The 19,277-nt window shown below is 53.2% G+C and overlaps 8 protein-coding genes across 8 annotated transcripts; 4 read left to right on the top strand and 4 right to left on the bottom strand.

Annotated features, from left to right (window-relative positions):
- Nucleotides 1-517: 517 nt before the first annotated feature.
- Nucleotides 518-1,408, top strand: AB675_2408 (Ribosome-recycling factor, mitochondrial; the record flags this gene model as incomplete). The annotated part of the gene is made up of 1 exon (XM_018142379.1): nt 518-1,408. The coding sequence occupies one exon, from the start codon at nt 518-520 to the stop codon at nt 1,406-1,408; it is 891 nt and encodes a 296-aa protein (XP_018004771.1).
- A 383-nt stretch (nt 1,409-1,791) lies between these two features.
- On the bottom strand, nt 1,792-3,605 carry AB675_2409 (1-phosphatidylinositol 4,5-bisphosphate phosphodiesterase delta-1; the record flags this gene model as incomplete). Its single annotated transcript, XM_018142380.1, has 2 exons — nt 1,792-2,829; nt 2,865-3,605. 2 exons carry the CDS (start codon nt 3,603-3,605, stop codon nt 1,792-1,794), a joined length of 1,779 nt encoding a protein of 592 aa, XP_018005285.1.
- Nucleotides 3,606-5,419: 1,814 nt separating this feature from the next.
- AB675_2410 (uncharacterized protein) lies at nt 5,420-6,685 on the bottom strand (the record flags this gene model as incomplete). Its single annotated transcript, XM_018142382.1, has 1 exon — nt 5,420-6,685. One exon carries the CDS (start codon nt 6,683-6,685, stop codon nt 5,420-5,422), a length of 1,266 nt encoding a protein of 421 aa, XP_018005161.1.
- Nucleotides 6,686-7,518: 833 nt separating this feature from the next.
- Nucleotides 7,519-8,825, bottom strand: AB675_2411 (uncharacterized protein; the record flags this gene model as incomplete). Its single annotated transcript, XM_018142383.1, has 2 exons — nt 7,519-8,451; nt 8,505-8,825. The coding sequence occupies 2 exons, from the start codon at nt 8,823-8,825 to the stop codon at nt 7,519-7,521; spliced, it is 1,254 nt and encodes a 417-aa protein (XP_018004920.1).
- A 1,903-nt stretch (nt 8,826-10,728) lies between these two features.
- On the top strand, nt 10,729-11,418 carry AB675_2412 (Scytalone dehydratase; the record flags this gene model as incomplete). Its single annotated transcript, XM_018142384.1, has 3 exons — nt 10,729-10,762; nt 10,817-10,872; nt 10,930-11,418. The coding sequence occupies 3 exons, from the start codon at nt 10,729-10,731 to the stop codon at nt 11,416-11,418; spliced, it is 579 nt and encodes a 192-aa protein (XP_018004786.1).
- Nucleotides 11,419-12,023: 605 nt separating this feature from the next.
- AB675_2413 (uncharacterized protein) lies at nt 12,024-13,298 on the top strand (the record flags this gene model as incomplete). Its single annotated transcript, XM_018142385.1, has 1 exon — nt 12,024-13,298. One exon carries the CDS (start codon nt 12,024-12,026, stop codon nt 13,296-13,298), a length of 1,275 nt encoding a protein of 424 aa, XP_018005153.1.
- A 650-nt stretch (nt 13,299-13,948) lies between these two features.
- On the bottom strand, nt 13,949-14,675 carry AB675_2414 (uncharacterized protein; the record flags this gene model as incomplete). The annotated part of the gene is made up of 2 exons (XM_018142386.1): nt 13,949-14,397; nt 14,456-14,675. 2 exons carry the CDS (start codon nt 14,673-14,675, stop codon nt 13,949-13,951), a joined length of 669 nt encoding a protein of 222 aa, XP_018004778.1.
- A 2,173-nt stretch (nt 14,676-16,848) lies between these two features.
- Nucleotides 16,849-18,653, top strand: AB675_2415 (uncharacterized protein; the record flags this gene model as incomplete). Its single annotated transcript, XM_018142387.1, has 2 exons — nt 16,849-16,920; nt 17,280-18,653. 2 exons carry the CDS (start codon nt 16,849-16,851, stop codon nt 18,651-18,653), a joined length of 1,446 nt encoding a protein of 481 aa, XP_018005183.1.
- Between the last annotated feature and the right edge of the window lie 624 nt (nt 18,654-19,277).

Genomic DNA, 19,277 nt, shown 5'->3' on the forward strand with positions numbered 1-19,277 from the left:
TTCGATGTTCTTTCCCATGCATCTCGATTGCACCTCCGCTACTTTGTGACCCCGCCTCAGATAGATCTGAGTATCTGCCCAAAAACTTGCCTCACGCGGGATCATGCGCACGATCAACCCAAAAACCAAAAATAAGGGGGCTTTCCGGAAGAACCGTGTTTGCTTCACCGACAGCACCCGGGGTCGAGCCGGGATTTCGGAGCATGAACTCGATGTCTGAGGCCAATTAGACGATGATGTCGGACATCCCTCTTTGCGTCTGGTCGCTGGTTAGCTTGATGGCCATCAATGACCCACTGTAGTATATGCCCGTTGAGTAGCTGCTTCAACAAGCGCACGACTCGGAGATCTGGTCACTTCGACTTCAGAAGAATGTGATCATGAATCGAGCGGAAAGTGGATCTTAAGGAGGAGCGGAAATTGGAGATTCCGCGCGACTTGGAGAACTTCCCGAAATTATTTCCTTTCCTGGTCAACGCAGCATGCGGCTCGATCAGCGACGTCCCTATCGACGGCAATGCAGCCACTACGACCAGCCGCCGTCCGGGCTACTGTGCGGATCGCATCTGCTCCGCCACCACGAAGCTCTCGCCCTTTCATCTGCCACAGCTGCCGCAAAAGCTCGATAACCTCCACAGCCTCCCGCACCTTCACCACCACCCCTTCCCTGACAAAAAAGTCCTCCTCCAACCCCAAATCCGCGCGCAAGACGCCCAAAGTCGACTCACCAGCCGTCGACACACACATCCCCAACAACGCAGCCACCCGCAACAAGGATGCCGCCATCGACCCGCACGACCTCAGCGAGCTCGAAACCGGCATAGCCAAAGCGCTCGACCGGCTCCGAGCCGCGTTGGTCAAGACGAAAGATGCGGGGCGTGTCACGCCCGAGAACCTGGAGGCTCTTCCTGTGGAGCTCGCTGAGAAGGAAGTTTCCGCATCAGGGAAGGAGAAGACGGTCCACCAGAAACAAAGTGTAAGGTTAGGGGATATTGCGAGTGTAGCGCCGAAGGGCGGACGGACGTTGCAGGTTTTCGCGAGCGATGAGGCACACCTCAAGTCGTTACTAAGCGCGATTTCTGCGTCGACGTATAGCCTCACGCCTCAACCTCCGAGAGCAGACGCGGCAAATCCGCTGTGTATAACGGTCCCGATACCGCCGGTGACGACGGAGACACGGCAGCAAGCAGCCTCGGAATGCAAGAAGTGTCTTGAGAAGGCGACGGGCGAAATACGATTGGCACGTGGTGAGGCACAGAAGCGGTTCCGGCGGATGGAGATTGAGAAGTTGGTTGGGCCGGACGACATCAGGAAGGCGCAGAAGTCGATGGAGGAGGTGGTGCGCAAGGCGAACGCGGATGCGAAGGACGTGGTGGATCGGGCGGCTGCGGCTGCTCTGAAGGGGTAGATTCTCGAGAGAGCCATAGTGTTGTTGGAATTGGAGGCCGTGTTCACCTGGGATCTGTATTTGTATACATAGCTATGTAAGAATAGAATATAGACTTCAGGGCTCTTCCGATTCTGGGTCCTACCCTCGAGGACGGATGCATGCGTGTTGCAGAAGCTCGTGACGATATGGTCATGTTCACTCTCTTTAATCCGTGGTCCTCGTCCTCTCACGCGTGGGGCCCTCTTACAACAGCGGAGCGCTTGCCGTCGCCCGCTCTGCATCGATTGACCTCTTTATTCTGCGATGCCACACTGTGGTACCATTTCGACCCAGCGTATGAGCTCACATGCACATTACTGAACCTCGGTCTGGCACTCTTTCGCCCTACGCCCTTCTGATCCCTAGTCCAAATGCCCTAGACTAACAACATCAAGCCTTACCAACACCGCACATCCCGTCTCCTGCCCCTTCAAATCCAACATCCTGACAAATACCCAGTCCGCCTGCCTGACCGTGCATAGCCGTACGCAGCTGACTGCATAGATGGGATTCCGCGCAAAGCTGTCGTCCGACTTGATTAGCATTCTCAAGAAGACCAGCTCATGGTCTGGATCGCCATTATCGGTTGGTAAGTCCCATTCCAGGATCTCATCCCACACGGGCTCTGTTACAGGCGGGTTCTCCCCCTTGTGCAGGAAGCCAGTGACCTTGTGCTGCTTGTACGCCGCAGTCTTGCGTTTGGCTGGCTCATCGCCGCTGGTGGCATGGACGAGAGTGCAGGTGAGGTAGGGCTTCATGTCGGCGGCTTTGTCTTGGGGCACAGGGATGTCTGTTGCGCCTGCGATGTGAAGCCGGAGCTTCATCTTATGGCGGGACTTGGTAGGGGTGTGATACAGTTCGCCGCTGCCGGATTGGTCCAGGCGGAGGAAGCGTGGCTTGAGGACGAAGCCTTCGGTGCCGGCGAAGAGCGCCTCGTTGAGCTGCATGCTGGCGCCGAAGGTCTGCCAGTTCATGGCGCAGATCTGAGCACCGACAGCCCAGAAGGGTACGGGCTTGAGGTTGCGGCTGGAGATGCGTGTCCCTTTGGGATAGACGCGCATGAGGTGATTGGCGTTGTGGCGGGCGATGAGGGTGTTGTGAGCGGGCATGTGAGAGGCGAGGCCGGTTTCCGAGACGTTGATCAGAGGGTGGTGCGGCGAGTGTTCGAGAACGCCTTTCTCGAACCAGGCGTTGTTGGGCGGCTTGCAGGATTGAGCGTAAACGCCTAACTCGGCGAGTTCCGGCACTATGACGGCGGGTACGGCCTCTTTAGTCTCTCTCTTTTGGGCTTTGTAGTCATGCCGAGCCTTCTTCTCGGTCTCGTCTTCGCTTTCCGAGGTGTCCGATTCATCACTACTGTCGGGCTCATCGGGAAAGTGGTATTCGACGATGACGGTAATCTTTGATTGAAGATCATTCAACGTGACATGTTCACCGGTGCCTCCTGGTCGTGTGTGCCTTTTTCGCGGATGGCTTTCGTCAGAAGTCGGTCGCCGAAGACTTCTCTTAGGATGGCGGCAAGGCGGGTCTGTCCATGCGCATCGCAGTGGTTTTCGAGGGAGATCAGGATTGGCGCTGCTCTGTAGCCCTGCTCGTCGATCGCCTCCTTGGCTTCTTGGTCGATAACATCGCGGATAGTCTCACAGACCTGCCGGAAGGGAATGTGCGACGTCAGCGTATAGCCATGAGTGACCTTGGGTTCTTCCTTGTTGTCAGAATCCCAGGCATCGATCTCGACACAGCGAGCGCCAGCCTTGAGTGCGGTCTCGTACGCCGTCGCAGATGCAGATCCGTACAGTTGGTGAGCCAGAAGGTAAGTATTGTGACTAGAGCTGATGAAATAGTCTGGCAGCGGGTGCGACCGATCAGTGAGCTCACGTGGCACTTCGATGTGTGGCTTGTTCAGCAATGATTTGAGTGCATGGGTCGTCTCGTCAAGGTTGTCCAAGCCTGCCTCTTCCTCGCTCAGTATATGATTGGCAACGATGAAAGAGCGCAAAGCGTGGCTGACGCGCAAATGGCTCGTTACCGCTGACTGACGACTAGCATGGCCACCACCGGCTACAGTCCCTTGATCGACACGCTCACCGACATCCTCGTCGTCTATTTTGTGGTGAGAATGTTTCTTCTTGTCGAACGGATTCAGCTTAGCGAACGCAGAAGTGACTGCTGACATGGCTCTTATCTCGACTGCCTCGTGCTCGAGGCTTTGGTGTGAATACGGCTACTGATGGTTATGAATGATAGAGTCTTGCCAGCGGGGACGAAGGGGCCTTCTGACACCTTCCCACATCTTGAGCGGTCTCAACACGCAATCATGCCGAGCGTCTTGGCCGCTACAAGCCCGACTGCTGGAAGGCACACCCCACTGACGTCAGAATCAGGCTCGCCAAGAATCTTATTAAGCCTCGTTGCCTGGTTTTGGTACAGAAGTTTGTCTTCCTGGTACTGGCAAATGGCGTGTTGTCGAGAGAAGGCAATGTACGAGTATTTTCAGCAGATGGGAGAGGAAGACAGCGGAATTCTGAGTGCGATTGACGTTGTACAGAGGTAACTACAGCACTCGGTCTGAATGCAGTCATTTCCAAAACGACGTTCGTGGCATTCCACCTTTGGTCTTCCCTGAGCTCATCAGGTGCTGCCCAGTGGACGGTATCCATCAGGTGTATAGAACCGGATCCAGTCCACTCGTGATAGACTAAGGGCTCTAAGGGTTTCTACGTTGCCTTCTGTCCAGGGACATGCAAGATGCTGAATTCCGTCGTGGTTCTGTACCCATCGAATGTACCTAGGTATTTGTCAGGGTACACATCGACCGAGATTTACCGGGCAGTGCCTTAGCTGTGAGAGTCGACAAGGAAGTCACGACTGGTGTTTAGTTCGAGTCCGCAGATGCAACGACTGCCTTGCGGAAATTTGAAGATTCTCACAAACCCATTGCACGTGGCACCTTAACTCTTTACGAGTACGATCTACCCGTCTACAACCTACAACCCTCTTTCGATCATCTATTTCTTCACATTCGATGTAAGTACACCTCTGGTCCTTGATGGCTGCTGAAGCCGCATTTCATTAGCATCTGACCGACGCGCATTCAGCATCGAACTTCGACACGCCCACAGTCGTTCGAAATGCCAAAATACAAAGGTGGCTGTCACTGCGGGAACATTGAGATCACCCTCACGACGCCTGAGGGATCGTCCAAACCTACTCTAAATGCCTGCCAATGCTCCTTCTGCCGCAAGCACGGTGCCCGTACATACTCGAACCCATCCGCCACGGTCGTGCTCAACAACGAGGATGCTGATTCGACGTACTTGAGCTGCTACACGTTCGGAATGGCGACAGCAGGGGCTTTGCTCTGCGGACACTGTGGGGTCTATGTGTGCATGCTACTTATGGACTGGATGAATGAAGGCTCGGACTTCTGGAATGGTTGGACGACGGTAAACGTGAATTGCCTCGATGATCAGGGGGCGTGGGGTGGACTGGAGGTACAGGCCAAGAAGTATGATGAGGAAGACTTTGAGGCGAGGATTGAGAGGAGGAAGAGGAATTGGTGTCCGACTACGTTACATGGATTCAGAAGGGAGACGCTGCATAGATGAAGGGAAGGGGGATCGGAAGCACTTCACCTAGCCACTCATCACTATCCGTTGTGCGTGATCGAGGCTGCTACGGAGACTTTTTTTTCAGGCCGATTCGACTTTATCATGCAAAAGACCATTCGCGCTACATACTACGAGCCATCTTGAACTGATAGATCCAAACCCCTGGGCCGTCATGACAACGGGTTTGGTCAGAGCACTGAACGCACGACGATCTCCACTCCATACGTTCTCCCAACGGTCATCCAGGCAATGACCCGGTGCGGCGAGAATTTAATCATCGCCATGTAAGCATCCAGGTCGCCTTTTTCGTACTGCGAATCCGACCCGACCACTGATCGTACTTTCGCCTCGCTCGTCATCATCCGCTCTACGGTGCGCCCTATCCGCCCAAGTTGAGTTGACTGGGCCCGGCGATATTCGTCACCACCCACTGTTTGGTCCCGTACTGCACACCGATTTCGGCCGTCAACCATACACGTCCTCTCTTGTCGACCACCTTCATCACGTCGCCATCCAGCTCCCACGTGTACCCATCCTCAAGCAGCGCTGGCAACGAAATGCGGCTGTGCGCTAGACCTTGGTCCGGGGTGTACAGGCAAGACTTGAGGACGAATGTCGCGTGCTCGAAGGAAGTGCTAAAGATCCCGAGATGGGCATCGCCAGCTCCCACGACAACAAGTGGACGGGCGTGTACTTCGGGCTCAGGGTCGCCAGGCTCGTTTGGAGTGATGCCCATGGTGAACCATCGTGGTTCCGTAGAGATATGAGCGGGTCCGAGATCGAGAATCCAGGGCTTATCGAAGTCGTCGGTCGCGAGTGCGCGAGGCGGCGTAAGCGTTTGTGGATTGGTTCTCTTGGCTCTCTCAAGGCGTGCTGCGAAGTCTGTTGCTTGTGCTGAAGCGATGATCTCCTCGCTCTCGCCCTCAGTTTTGTGAGACGCGCAGACGAAGTTGCGGTCCCATTGCAGCAGGAAGCGGAGAAGACGGGTGAGATTGGTGGCAGTGCTTGGGAGTAGACCGTCCGCCAGGATCCTCCATTCGTCAGTGAGGCCATCGATGATTCTCTTGCACCAGTCCGCATCTGTATGATCCATCAAGCCGTTGTTTGCGACGCTGTTGTAGGTGGCGCGGTCCTGCAGGCATGGCCCCAGATATCGCAAGATGGAGGAGAACATGTTATGATGAGCGTTAGGAAATTCGCGGCGGTCATTGGCTAAGATAGCTGCGGTCTGGACATTGCCGATGTTCTGGCAGCTGAAGAGGGCATCCAGAAAAGCGACCGCGTCCTTGGGATGGTCACCTTCGCGGAGCTTATCAGCTATAAGCGGCACGATTAAGTGGTCGACTGACGACAACAACAGCTCTCGCGCACGAGCGAGTTGTGCTTGGTTGACTTGATATCCATTGACAATGATGTCGTATGCTTTGAGAACGTCGGATGATGAGACGTTGCCGAGTGGTTGAAATGGTGCAACTTCCAGGGGAGCGTATGTGGATGTGGTAAAGAAGAAATCCTTGGGATTAGGTGGCTGCTGGACGGCGATGTTTGCAGTGAACAAGATGTCTGCGACGCCAGGTTGGGTTGCTGCTGCGATTCTGAGACCCGCAAGCCACTGCTGATAGTTGTCGGCATCGACCAGTTTCATAAGGTCAATAGGTTAGCCATTAGCGTATGGTAGAGACATGATTGTGGATTGTGGAGGGTGTTCTGTCGGACAGAACAGGAAGGCCGAATACTGGGAGGAGATGAAAGAGGAGAGTAGGACAGCCAACTTATGTACTAAGGTATGCCAAAGGCACATATTCTGGAACATACCGCTGTTTGGTCCTCAACAAGTTCAAGAAAGGGATGTGATTGTGCACTTTGTGGACACAAGGCGGCCTCTGAGTTGCCTTGTGTTGGCAGCAAACGATGCTTTGACTCACGATAGGTGTTGGTGGGTTTTATCCAGAGAGCCTCGATTCATTGACAATCGACGGTGTGGTAAGCTCAGAGGTAGCCAGGCCGGAGCAACGTGTCAAGCCGGTTTGGACCCAAGGGTAGATACTGATGACGAGAAGGAGACGTGGTCGTACTGCATCTGCCCGCGGACCACATCGGCAGGACGAACATTATTGCACGGCCTAGTCGCCATGGCGCACTCCCGGTACAGCAAGAATCGCGAGTGGCTTTCAAGATCGTCCTGCCTGTCGCAGCAAAAAGGCTAGATACATCTCCCAGATGGCCGGCATCTTAGTGAGCAGCACTATCGATTCACTTTCTGCGCAAACATAGCTTATGTTCTTCGCACTTGAGACACAAAGGCAGCTTGCTTGAAAGACAAAAGCAGCTTGCAACAGACTTGAGAACAGCTCATATGAGAATCACATCAAAGAAGATATCAGCCATAAAGATTTCGTTCGGGTGGCCTCTGTTCTGGTCTTCCAAGCCACCGGCAAGAATCTGTATGCTATCCAATGCTCGTGAAGCTCGCCTCCCTTACTGCCATTTGCCCTTGACATTCGTCACGACCCACTTGCTGCCTCTGCCCGTTCTTTCGATCTCTGCTTGCAAGATCTCCGCGCCATTCTTGCTCCAAACTCGCATCACAGTGCCCTCCAGCGACCAGAAGCAGCCCTCACGCTGTAGTGCCGGCAACGAAATATGATTATCTCGCAGAGACAAATCGGGAACGAAGAGACACGCCTTGAGCACAAGTTCGGCCTTCTCCTTGTCCTCGGTTGGGTCGACATGCGTCAGCTTCAGAGAGGCATTGCCACCGCCCAGGATGAAGCGCATACCGCCAGTCGGAGCCTCAGTGTCGTCTGGAACACGGAGTGGAGTGATGGTGCCTTTGGAGAAGTACCGCTCCGTGTCCACGACGAGATGTGTTTCAGCAAAGGACAGGATCCAATTCATGGTGGCGGTGGTGTTCTCGTCGCTACCGTCGTCGCCATTGGTAGCACCCAGCACCGGAAAGAAGCCCATGGGAGGACCATTGTAAGTTTTGAGGACTTGTTCCACGTATTGGACTTGTTGGAGACTGACGAAATTCGTGCTCGACAACATATTGGGCATGATACCGTCCCACTGCAGTAGGAAACGCGTCAGGACGGTGACATTTCCCGAATTATGGTGGAAATGGAGACCTTTGGCGAGAACCTTCCATGGACCTTTTAGACCGGCGACCATGCGTTTGCACCAGAGTGAGTCGTCCACTTCGCCTTCTAACCAGACTTCACCGTTGTAGGCATTGCGTTGTTGCATGAAGGCGGAGAGGTAGCCCAGAATCGAGATTGAGGAATTATTATGAATAGGATCGGGGAACACGAGCTTCTTCGTTTGTGCGACTGCTTCGGATCGATGTTTGGCGAGGTTCTCATGATCGAAGAGAGTGGCTAGCTGATCGATGATATCTATCGGATTACAGCGCTTGTAGAGGCCTTCGGCGATGAATGGCAGATAGATGGGTCAACAGACGCGACAATCAGCTCCCGGGCGCGGGCAACTTGAGCTTGATTGGTCTGATAACGCGTGTTGGCGCTGACATAGGCTTGAAGACGATCGAATTCTCCTAGATACGGTCCAAGACCTTCGAATGGTGCTGGCAGAAGGTCTTTATTGGCAGTGAAGAATTTGGCTGCATCGGGAGGCTCTTGGACTTCTGTGTCTCCGAAGAGGACTTCGTCGACACCAGGCTGTATTGATGCAGCGATTCTGAGACCCTCGACCCACTCTCGATAGTTCTCGGGACCAGTGAGCTGTGGGAACTTGATAGGATAGTCATCAGAGTAAGGAAGAGACATGGTTGTGAATGATTGCCCTGTTGTGAATGGTTGTTTTGTTGTGAATGGGTTGTCTTGTTACGGATGGTTGTCCTCCCGGCTAGAATTCTCAGTTTCGATGATGAGGAGAGGTACAAAGAAACAGCAGCTTCTGTGAGATTAAGTAGAGCAAAAGGAAAAGTTCCGGAACATAGGGTTGTCTGGGACGTGACCATCAAGACAATTTGTATCAAAAGGTTTTGGTGGTGAAATAGCGAACGCTGGGCCAACCTGTTCTACTAGTCAACGTGCCTTAGCTCGGGGAAGGCTCTGTAAATTTGTTGTGAGCTATTGACGTTCTCTCTGTTCATGATGAGGGCTCTATGCAGCTTGTACTCAGAGATCCAGACAATGGTTCGCGAAGATGATAGACAACGTCTTGCCAGACGAGAGCGAGGTGCCGAAGTAGGGCTGCTGGTCGCAATGTGTGTCTATTTGAGGGCAATGCCAGCGATCTCTTGTGCTAGTTCTAGGACTGTGGTCGTTCAGACCCAAGCCGCATCAGTGGTATTGGTTGGTATGTTCTCGATTCAAGAACGGCCAGCTGGACCAGCGATATTGATGACAACATACTTCCTTCCTGTACCTGTGCACGGAAGTATTCATTGCCTTTGCTGTGGCCGATGACCATCTCGTCTCCTCACATAGACCAGTAGAACCCCTGCGCATGCAATGCAGGCAACGATGTCTGGTTCTCCCTAAGCTCCTCGACGGGCGCTTTATCTTGCAGTCGTAATTCGGTGGTGCTATCTTTCAAGCGAAAGCCAAGGATGCCACCGCCTTGAATACCTAGCCCGCTAATCCCCTGGACTGACTGTGTACCAGTAAGTAGCAGGCCGACGATAGTCACGAACCTGACCGAAGAAGAGTTTGCCATCACCGATCCATGCTCGGTCATTCACCATGTGTATGTCAGCCAAAGTGAGCACCCAGACTCCTGTGCCGTGGCCAATCTGGCTGTAAGGTCATCAAAGCTGCACATCATACCGGCGAAGTCAGCGCTGCCATAGCATTGAAATTGAAAGCTTGCGTCAAGGGCCATCAATCGAACTGCTGGCCCTGCGCTGTCTCGTCAGCTTGTGCGTTGATGCCTATGTGGCGGCACCGTACGCATCATGGTGTTTACACTTCGACGAATTATCCTGGAAGGATCTCGGAACCCTCATATAGTCCCTATCGATCGCTCCTGGACTGGCGGCAGCAATATCCAGAATCAGAGACGTCCATACCAGTGCTTTTGTAGAGCATGCAGGCAGGTCGATGATTTGCGACCAAATCCCACGGAGAAGACGACACTTTCTCTACCCTGGCCCGTGCACGATTTTGAAATTAGCCAGCCCTTCGGCGACCACGCGAGAGGGTCTCAGTCGTCGTTTGAAAGCACAAGCATTCTCTGGGTAGATTCCTCACCCGACACTTGTGATCAGGTTGGCAGGCGCAAGATGCCACAGCAAGCGAAGATGACGCCCGGATGAATGAGGCTTCCACCCCTATTTCTAGCAGCCCACCCTCCCACAACGGACCAGCGACGGACTTGTCAATCTCCGGCTCTAGTGCGGACATCTAAGGGTCATTCGCTCGCCGAGCCAGGCGAAGTGCTCAGGTACACCAATCATGATAATGGTCTCCAGATCTAGGGGCGGGTTACCTCATTTAGCGCACATGACGATCGGGCAACGGACTTTCGAAATGTCTTGAAGCGGTGTGCGACGCCAATGGCAACGGGTGGGGTGGTGTGCTGTGGAAGGTTTGATGTTGCAGTCGTGCGAGGGGTTGTGTACTTGTCTTCCTCTTCATAACTATAGCAACAACTTTGTAGCATATCCTGCAAGTACGGCTACCACTCTCCCAGACACCGAACCATAGACTGCCTACACTGCCCACCATGGCTGCAAAGGATAAAATGATCTCCTTCGAGGGTGCGACTGCTCGACCAGCATGAACGACAAACACAAGCTAATAACATTGGGCAGACTACCAGGGAGTCCTCACGGCCTATTTCGAATGGGCCGACAGCTACGACAGCAAGGTAGGTTCCCGAGAGATCCTCCAACGTCCGAGCACACCAGACTGACGACCTCCGCAGGACTGGGAACGCCTACGCAAAATCGTCGCACCCACACTCCGAATAGACTACCGCTCGTTCCTCAACAAGATCTGGGAAGCCATGCCCGCCGAAGACTTCATCGCTATGGCCTCCGACCCCAAAGTCCTTGGCGACAAGAAGCTCAAGACCCAACACTTCTGCGGCGCCTCGAAATTCGAGAAGGTCTCCGACACAGAAATCAAGGGCTGGCACCAACTGCGCGTGCCGCATCAGAAGTACAAGGACGAGACGCTCAGTGAGGTCGTCGTCAAGGGACATGCGCACAGCACGAACGAGCACTGGTATAAGAAGGTGGACGGCGTGTGGAAGTTTGCGGGGCTAAACCCGGATATCAGGTGGTTCGAGTACGATTTCGATCAGGTCTTTGCGGAGGGACGCGAGTCCTCGGACATTACGGGTGACTCGAAGAAGGACCAGGAGAAGTTGGCGCAGCAGGCTGCTGGTGTGCCGACGGACGCGAAGAAGTGATTGTGCTACCATGATTGAAGTGGAAGGCGGTAGTAAGTAGACGATCGCATAAAAGCACAGCATACTTAGTGATGATCAGGTGCGGCTCTACTGATTTGCTGTGTGTCAGGCCGGATTATGATGTTCTTCGCCGGTGATTGAACCCAACATGTGGTCAGGTTCTGAACCCTTCCCAGGAGGTCTCTACCTAGCTTTGCAGCGTACGCCTTGATACGCAAGCTACCTTACTGCCGTTGTGGTTTCCAACACTGTCTCTCCGGTAGGTGATTGGTGTTCGTCGCGTCTTCAGTGCGTGCAAATCTTTGGTCCATGCCCAGGAACCTTACCTCTCCAGCTGAGTTCTGACTTTGGTACCTGGGGAGTCACTGGTACCTTGAACACGTATCTTCATGAGTCTGTTCCTGGAAGGCTGATTCGCATTTATGACCGGTTACCTTGAGGCAAGGTACTCAAGCCCTATATCAGGATGCATCGAGTTCGTCCTCCATTGATGTTCTTCCCTCATCCTCTATACCACCAGCGTTTCAAAACACACACAAGCACACACCATTCTCCCAGCAACACAATCATCTTCTTCCTCCGAATGAAACAACATGTATCTGACAATGGCCCTCGAAGCGGAGCTTGCACAAGAGCAGTCTGCTGCTTCTGCTTCTGCTTCTTACGCTGTTCCAGTTCCTGCTTCTCCTGCTACCAACAGCGAACGAAACGACAGCAGCGACGCAATAGCACCTCTCGAGATTTCACAACCGATACAAGCCCATTCCCCCACCCTTCCATGGGACGACGAGCAATTGACAGACTGGGCGGACGAGTCCGAGGAGCTGGAAGCTTTGGCCGCGCAGCAGACTTCCGCTCCATCTACTGAAGCACCGACTCCACCACAGAGCGACGAAGGGTACGAGAGCGACAATGAGCGGTACAGCAGCAACAACAACAACAAGGACGACGAAATCGAAGTCAGATGCGAACCTCCGCGTCCTGTTGCGGCCTGGAGAAGAGACTGTGAGCTTAGCGGCCGGCTGATTCCCTTCTACATCCCAGAACCGCCTTTCCCGAACAGCACAGTTCGTGAACGATCACCTCTGCGGACTATGACGCTGGTTGGTTGCCAACCGAGCATCTCAGAAACGGACGTGGAAGCAGAAGCAGCAGCAATAAGATCTAAGATCGCAGGCAGACATTTACCGCCACCAAGGCAGCGGAAGAGCAAGCGGAAGAGCAAGCCCTACGACTCCAACGCATTCGCCCAGAGTCGAGAAACACTAGCAGAGATGGCAGACACAGGGACAGAGAGTGAGAACGTTCGTCCACCAAAAAGGAGAGAAAGCAAACCGTACGACCCCAGCGCGTTTGTATCGGTTCAGGATATGAATGCAGAAGCGGCAGAAACACAGACAAAGAGCGAACACATACGACCGCCGAGGAGGAGAGAAAGCAAACCGTACGATCCCAGCGCGTTTAGAACGACTCAGGAAGTGGAACCAGAAACGGCAGACACAGAGAAGGAAAGCGAGCACGTACATCCTCCTAGAAGGAGAGAACGCAAAACATACCGCCGGAGCATCTTCACAGAGCACTTCGAACTGGAACCACCCCAGAGAGCTCTGCTGGAGGTGCAAATCAAGAGAGCAGCACCTCGAGCCGCGAAACGTAAAGCGAGATCACCTGCTCCGTTTGGGATTCCGATGCATCACGAGTTGGTTCGGCCTTTGGCGAAGACGGTAGTGAAGAAATTCCGCCTTCATATACTGAAGATGCAGGGTCGGTGCTCTAGGACGAGGGGGTACAGCGGCGAAGTTTTTGGGAATGTGTGGCTCGATGGGTGCTGGAAGCGGCAGGAGCAGAACTTCGGATATGATCATAGGTCTTTTCCGTGACCGGTTGACTGAGCACTGGATTTGAATATGAGCGATATAAATGTCCTGCATACGGCCAGAGTCCGCCCTGTGGTCAAATACAAGATCTCACGATAGCAAGCGATGTCACGAAAGTTGACCTTCGAATACAGCAGCGTACAATACGCATTAACACAAACTGCGACCTGAAATGAGCAAGCTAGCACATTACAGGGTGAAAAGGATTTCGACCTTTCCTCATGCTGATGACTATGTACCCTATGAACATATCCTACAACTTTCCAAGCCGTCCAGACCGTGGGGTATTTGTGTGAATGCAAACATCCGGGCTCCGATATGTAAGGGTCAGTATCGACAAGTTCAAAGAATAAGTACATGGTTGAAAGAAGTCCGTATCCGCCGCATGCCATGGTCTGTATAAATTTCGCTTGCCTCCGATACGCTGCTGTTCCTTCTCGCCCGGTGTGCTCAATGCATGGTGGGTACAGATAATTGTTATAATGCCTCGCTAATATGCAGTGACTGAAAGATTGGTTGGAGCTGTCCGTCCGCAGGTCGGTTCTTGCCGGGAATGTGTATTCTCACTGAAGAAGCTGGTGCCTGTACAGATGACCCGCGGACGCAGCGACCCTCTTAGAAGGAGCTTGTCGGCGATCACAATGCGACATCAATTACAGAAGCGCAGCGACCGCCGCAGCAAAGCCCGCAAGGCCGCCAGCCACGGTCAGCGAACCGGCACCATTATTCGAGCTTGGCGCCTCCGTTGCACTCGCAGTCGAGCTGGCACTGCTGCTGGATGTGCGACTGGCGGACGATCGCGATGATGTGGCGTTGCTGGTCTCGCTTGAGCTGTCTGAGCTTGTGGCGCTGGTGATGGTTGCATCAGTGCTGTCGGTCGTGGCGGAGCCTGTGCGAGTGGATGCAGAGCCGGAGGTCGCGGTCGCGCCGCCGGTAGGGAGCGAGGCAGTGCCATCGGCGCCTGCGACAGTGAAAGCGGGTGCGTAGTTGCGGTTTATGGGCGTGGTATCGTCGACGATGACTATTGTGTAATCTGTGCCGGAGGTGACGGCGTCGGCGGGGATGGTGAAGGAGGCTTCTTGGGCCGAGGCTGGGATGCCGGCTGGAAAGGTTGTGTCAGTGCACGCCGTTATGGAGTCTTGATCGGACTGAAAGCTTACAAGCAAGTGTGATGCCGCTGTCGGCGAGCTGGTCGTTGCCAGCGTATTGCAGAAGAATGGTCACGTCACCAGCTGATGGCGCAGTCCATTGAATCGTGGTCTGCTGGCCGGCTGTGATGTCAAGCGTTGACTGACCCTGTGGGATTGAGATGGCATTCTGTCCGGTCTGAGCCAGGACGTATGTCGCGTAGAAAGCGATGGTAGCGAGTGTGAAGCGCATCTTCGCTATGGTCTGTTTTGGCAAGGAAAGAAAAGCTGTGGTATACTGTAAAGTCTTATTACTTTGGAATGAATGATATGGTGGTCAGCGAAAGGTAGTGAAGGCGGCAAAATCAAGTAATATCGCAGGGAGGCAGAGGATAAATTATGAGACATTCATGATCGCGCCTCCATCGTCTTCCTCGGATTCGCGTTGACAACTGAACGTAAAATCGAGAGAAAGGGGTAAGGCGGTGTTCATGGTGGATAGTATTGGCGTCAGCGGCGATCGTGATTGCTCGAGACACTTGTTGACAGGGGTGCTTCTGGGGAGACCAAAAGGCAAATTTCTGAGGCCTGATCTTTTGCCTGTGGCTGAGCACGACGCACCGAGCTGAATGAAGCATTCGTAGCCAGAAGGTCGCACTTTGCGCGATGGAGGACCAGTGATTCATTTGTTCGTGCTCGTGTTGAAATCTATTATGAATACGAAGGCGTCGTGCAGTAATGGCGAGCTGAGAAAGCACGTTGAGCTGGGAATGTCGTGCATGACATCGGGAATGGTGAATTGTTGCCAAGCAGCAATCTTGTGCTGAAGGGCCTGCTCGATCTGACGAGTTTACGACGCGGTGATCGGATTCACATACCCATGAGATCACTGGGCCGAACGAAGAGAAAAGAGTGGTAGGTAGTGAGAACGATGAATCGTCTCAAGATTTAGCCGTTGTCGAGAGAAACGAGATGTCTCGGGAATTCGACCGCAGCAGTGTGTCAGGAGACCCCTCGTGTAGCCTCGAGCGGCAGACGAAACATTGAGGACTTCGCTGACGGCGGCACGTCGACTTATATGATATGCTCCGACACTGTCAAAGTTCTCAAACGCAAGGCACAGATACAACAACGTGCACGGTCACGACTGCCAGTGCACCGAACAATTTCGTCATCTGAAGTCCAGACTTCCATATAGGGAAGGCTCGACCTCCCGATCTTTCTCGGAGCTGCTCGAGTTGTTGAAGTCACAACCTCTCGGTCGTGCCGTGAAGGAGGCTGATTCCAGACCTGACGTTAAGAGGTTCAAGAACCTCGCAGCAAGCCTAGCGCGAGCCACAACATTTTTATTCTCGGAACTGCGGCAGGCGGAGAAGTATGCCGTACTCATTGCTCCTCGTCTATAGTGTTGAAGTTGTAAATCAATAGGCATTCGAGTGCTAGTAACCGGCCGACTTCCACTTCGATATACAACAGTGCCCAAGACGCCCTTGAGCAACAGGAGCGCAGCTCGCATGTAGTCTGTGAGTGAAGTGAATTGCCGACTTTTCAACGGCCCGTAGGGCCTTCTGCTGCCACGAGGCATGGCGTTACGAAAGTTCAATCTCCCGTTATGCCCATCGAAAGCCACATGGACTCCCTCATCAGCCGCAAATCTCAGGCATCGAACGGCATCCCCGATCAGTCCGAAGTACACATGATGAGAATAATCACAGCATCAACTGCTCTGCTTGTCTCTGATGTTGTGTGCTAGAAACATCGGATGGAGAGCCAACGGAAGGGTTTCACTTGAAGATCGCGGTGACAGCTGCAGCAGACGCGTTGAACAGTGGTTCCGCAGAACATCTGACAAGTCAAAAATCAGTGTGCGGAGTTCCCTGCTGCCATGCGCTCGAAACGAACATGGATGTTCATGGTACAGCGGGTCTTTTCCCGTCGAGCTCGGGACCTTGCAGTTTCAAATCCTTAAGAAGGTATGGTTCATCATGTGCCTGAACTGCAGTTGGAACCGCTGAACAGGGAAGTCATTGGTGCACATTGAAAGTGCAAGGTCTCGATGCACCACGGAACATTCCTGTCAAAGCGTCTGGGATCAAGGGCGCCACGAGTACTGCCAGCGGTGAAATAGAATACTGCTGCCGTACATATCATCGGCATGCCCCTTCCCACCTCATGCCATCGCTCTTGCCACGAGAATCGTGTCGATCGGCACTTCTGTGACTGCGACGATGTCTTGCACCAATTTCGTCTAATTGAGTATAACACAATTGCGCACCACAGATCGACTTTACACATCACTCCCAACATCAGCTATGGTGATTCATACTACTGCATACTCTGCATAACCGAAGCTTCGTTGCAACACTTTTAATGTCCAGGGAGCCAGATCAGCAGCCGCACTCCCGGGGTCAAGACTCAACAACAAGATGGCGAAGAATAACCGCGCTGCCATCACGGAGCGCGAGTACGAACAACTGCCGCCCGCACTCCAACGAAAGGTTCGTTCCTTCTCATGATGTCTTCGATTCACACAAGCCTCCCCCTGATGAGAAAAAGATGATTCTCTTCGGAGGAATAATCTATTAATGTTTTATCACAAACTCCAACTCAATCGTGGCAGCAATGATTGTTTGGCTACGCGATGGCACCATCACGTTTTGGACCTACGCGATTGGAAGGGTCTGATATCTAGCTCGAGCTAGGCACTGCCCTAGGCCTAACAGGCCATGACCGATCCCAATGAGGTGCAAAAGTCTGGAGTGGCCGCGTTCTTCGATGAACTTTATTGGAATCAGCATGCCGATACTCCTCCCCAGTTCCTGAGCTAAGATATGCTAACATTCTGTGCCTGAACCAGTACTTTTCCAGCTTGGAGCGCCTGCGTTTAGCTCACGATGGCTCTGTGTCTCCTCAAAGTCTTCCCAAGCACCGTCGACACTCTCGGACACGCTCGACCTTTGCGAAGACCAAGTCTCTCTTCGAAACATTTGACGGCATCCCTTCGATCCCTTACATCCACCCCAGTCTAAGGCCTGCCACGAGCCATAGAAGAACGATACACACCGCTGATACCCTGGTCAACTCTGACACAGCAGCGTGGTTCGCTTCGCTGCCCTTGACCGTACAGAGGAAGCATTTTACAAAAGAAGAGCAAGTGCTCTTCGCCAACGAGAATCATCACATCATCCTTGACGCAGCGGACGAGCTACTGCAGAGGCAACGCCTACCGCCAGATTCAGATCTGCTTTGGCTGCCGCACCCAGAAACCTCTCAAACTCCTGAGGAGTACTCGCCACGATCGTCCTTCGACATTGAACACGGTGATAGCAGGAGCATGAGTTCACAACAGTATCTGGATAGCCTTAGTCGGCTCGACAACGACAGCGAGCTCGATCTGCGACTAGACGACTATCATGCAGCCATCGCGCAGACCGCACAACGACAACAAGCCGCGCCACTGCCACTAAAGCATTCATATCGACGCAACATGTCCCTGAGCACAGTGTCGTTGCGCCGCACATCGATCTCTACACCTCCAAGATCAGCAAGCAGAGTGCCGTCATTGTACTTCAACCGGCTACAGACGCCCACCACTCCGCAGCGACCTTCGTTCCATCATGGCCCGACCTCGTCGGTATCCACTGTCGACCCTCGTGCTACTCACTATCAAGACCCTGCTGCACGTATGAAGCTCAGAGTATACCTCGCTAGCCCATCAAAGTTCGATGAGGCAATCGAGTTTGGCTTTCCGTCAATGGCCGATAAGCAGTCCAGGACGTCCGATCGGCCCAAAACAAGCCCAAGAGCTCCTACAGACTCTGCCCGAATGTTCGCCAACGACGACGTGCCTTCTCTTGTCGGCGACGACGGGTCATCTCACAGCGAGGTCGACGCTTTGTCAGATCCCCGGACACCAAATGAATCAGAATTTCGGGGAGTTCGTTCTAAGAAGAGCAGCGTTGACCGGGCGTCCCTGAAGCCACAAGTTGTGCGATCTGATCAGTACGCGCAATCGACAGCGCTAGATCGTGAGATGACCATCCACATGACTCTTACACGGCCAGACTTGCGCTCGCCTACAGCTGAGACTCGGCCCTCTTCCCGACATATCAATTCTCAGCCTCTAGAGCAGGCACCACTAATGCCTGCGAACAATGGTCAGAATTTCTGGGACACTCTGCCAGCGCCCTCGGAATCGAGAGTGAAAAAGTTATGGAGGAAGTTCTTCTGAGACTGATTTGAAGTTAATTGTAATTGTTGTATCACTGATATACCCTCTCGTTAAGCGAAGGCGTTTTGGAAGTTCGCAAGTGATGAAGGTTTGCGATGCGATTCCGGCTCTGACTGTATAATCAATCAATGAATGTCATTTAAGACTTCTGTTCGCATTCACTGATGTTCTCATCGTATCATGGATGACCCGGACGAATTCGTGGCGCGATCGAGACAAGCATGAGCAAGGCACAAAATCGTTTTATGCAAGTCGTGGAATTTACAGCCACGGAGGGCGCTGTACTAACAATTTGACGCGATCATAATTATAGCAAGGCTCGTTTCACGATCGAGCCATTTTGACTTGACGCACAAGTCACTTTGTTTAGAAGCTCGAACCACTTCGATCTGACGCTCGAGTCATGAATATTGGTATCGAAGGCGCGTCACTTCTACCTCTACTTGGATTAGCTGAAACCTGAACGATTGAGTCCACGAGGCTGAGGGCTGACGTGGTAAGGCTGTCAGGATTTCAGGTCGAGCATTGAATCGTTGAATCGCAGGCATCGATGATAGATCCCTCCATCCACGATTTTTGATTTTCTTCACAGCGGCCTCCCTGTATGATTCTTTTGCGTTGTAC

The sequence above is a fragment of the Cyphellophora attinorum genome (genome assembly GCF_001299255.1).
Source record: "Cyphellophora attinorum strain CBS 131958 chromosome Unknown Contig2, whole genome shotgun sequence".
Classification (NCBI taxonomy): Eukaryota; Fungi; Ascomycota; class Eurotiomycetes; order Chaetothyriales; family Cyphellophoraceae; genus Cyphellophora; species Cyphellophora attinorum.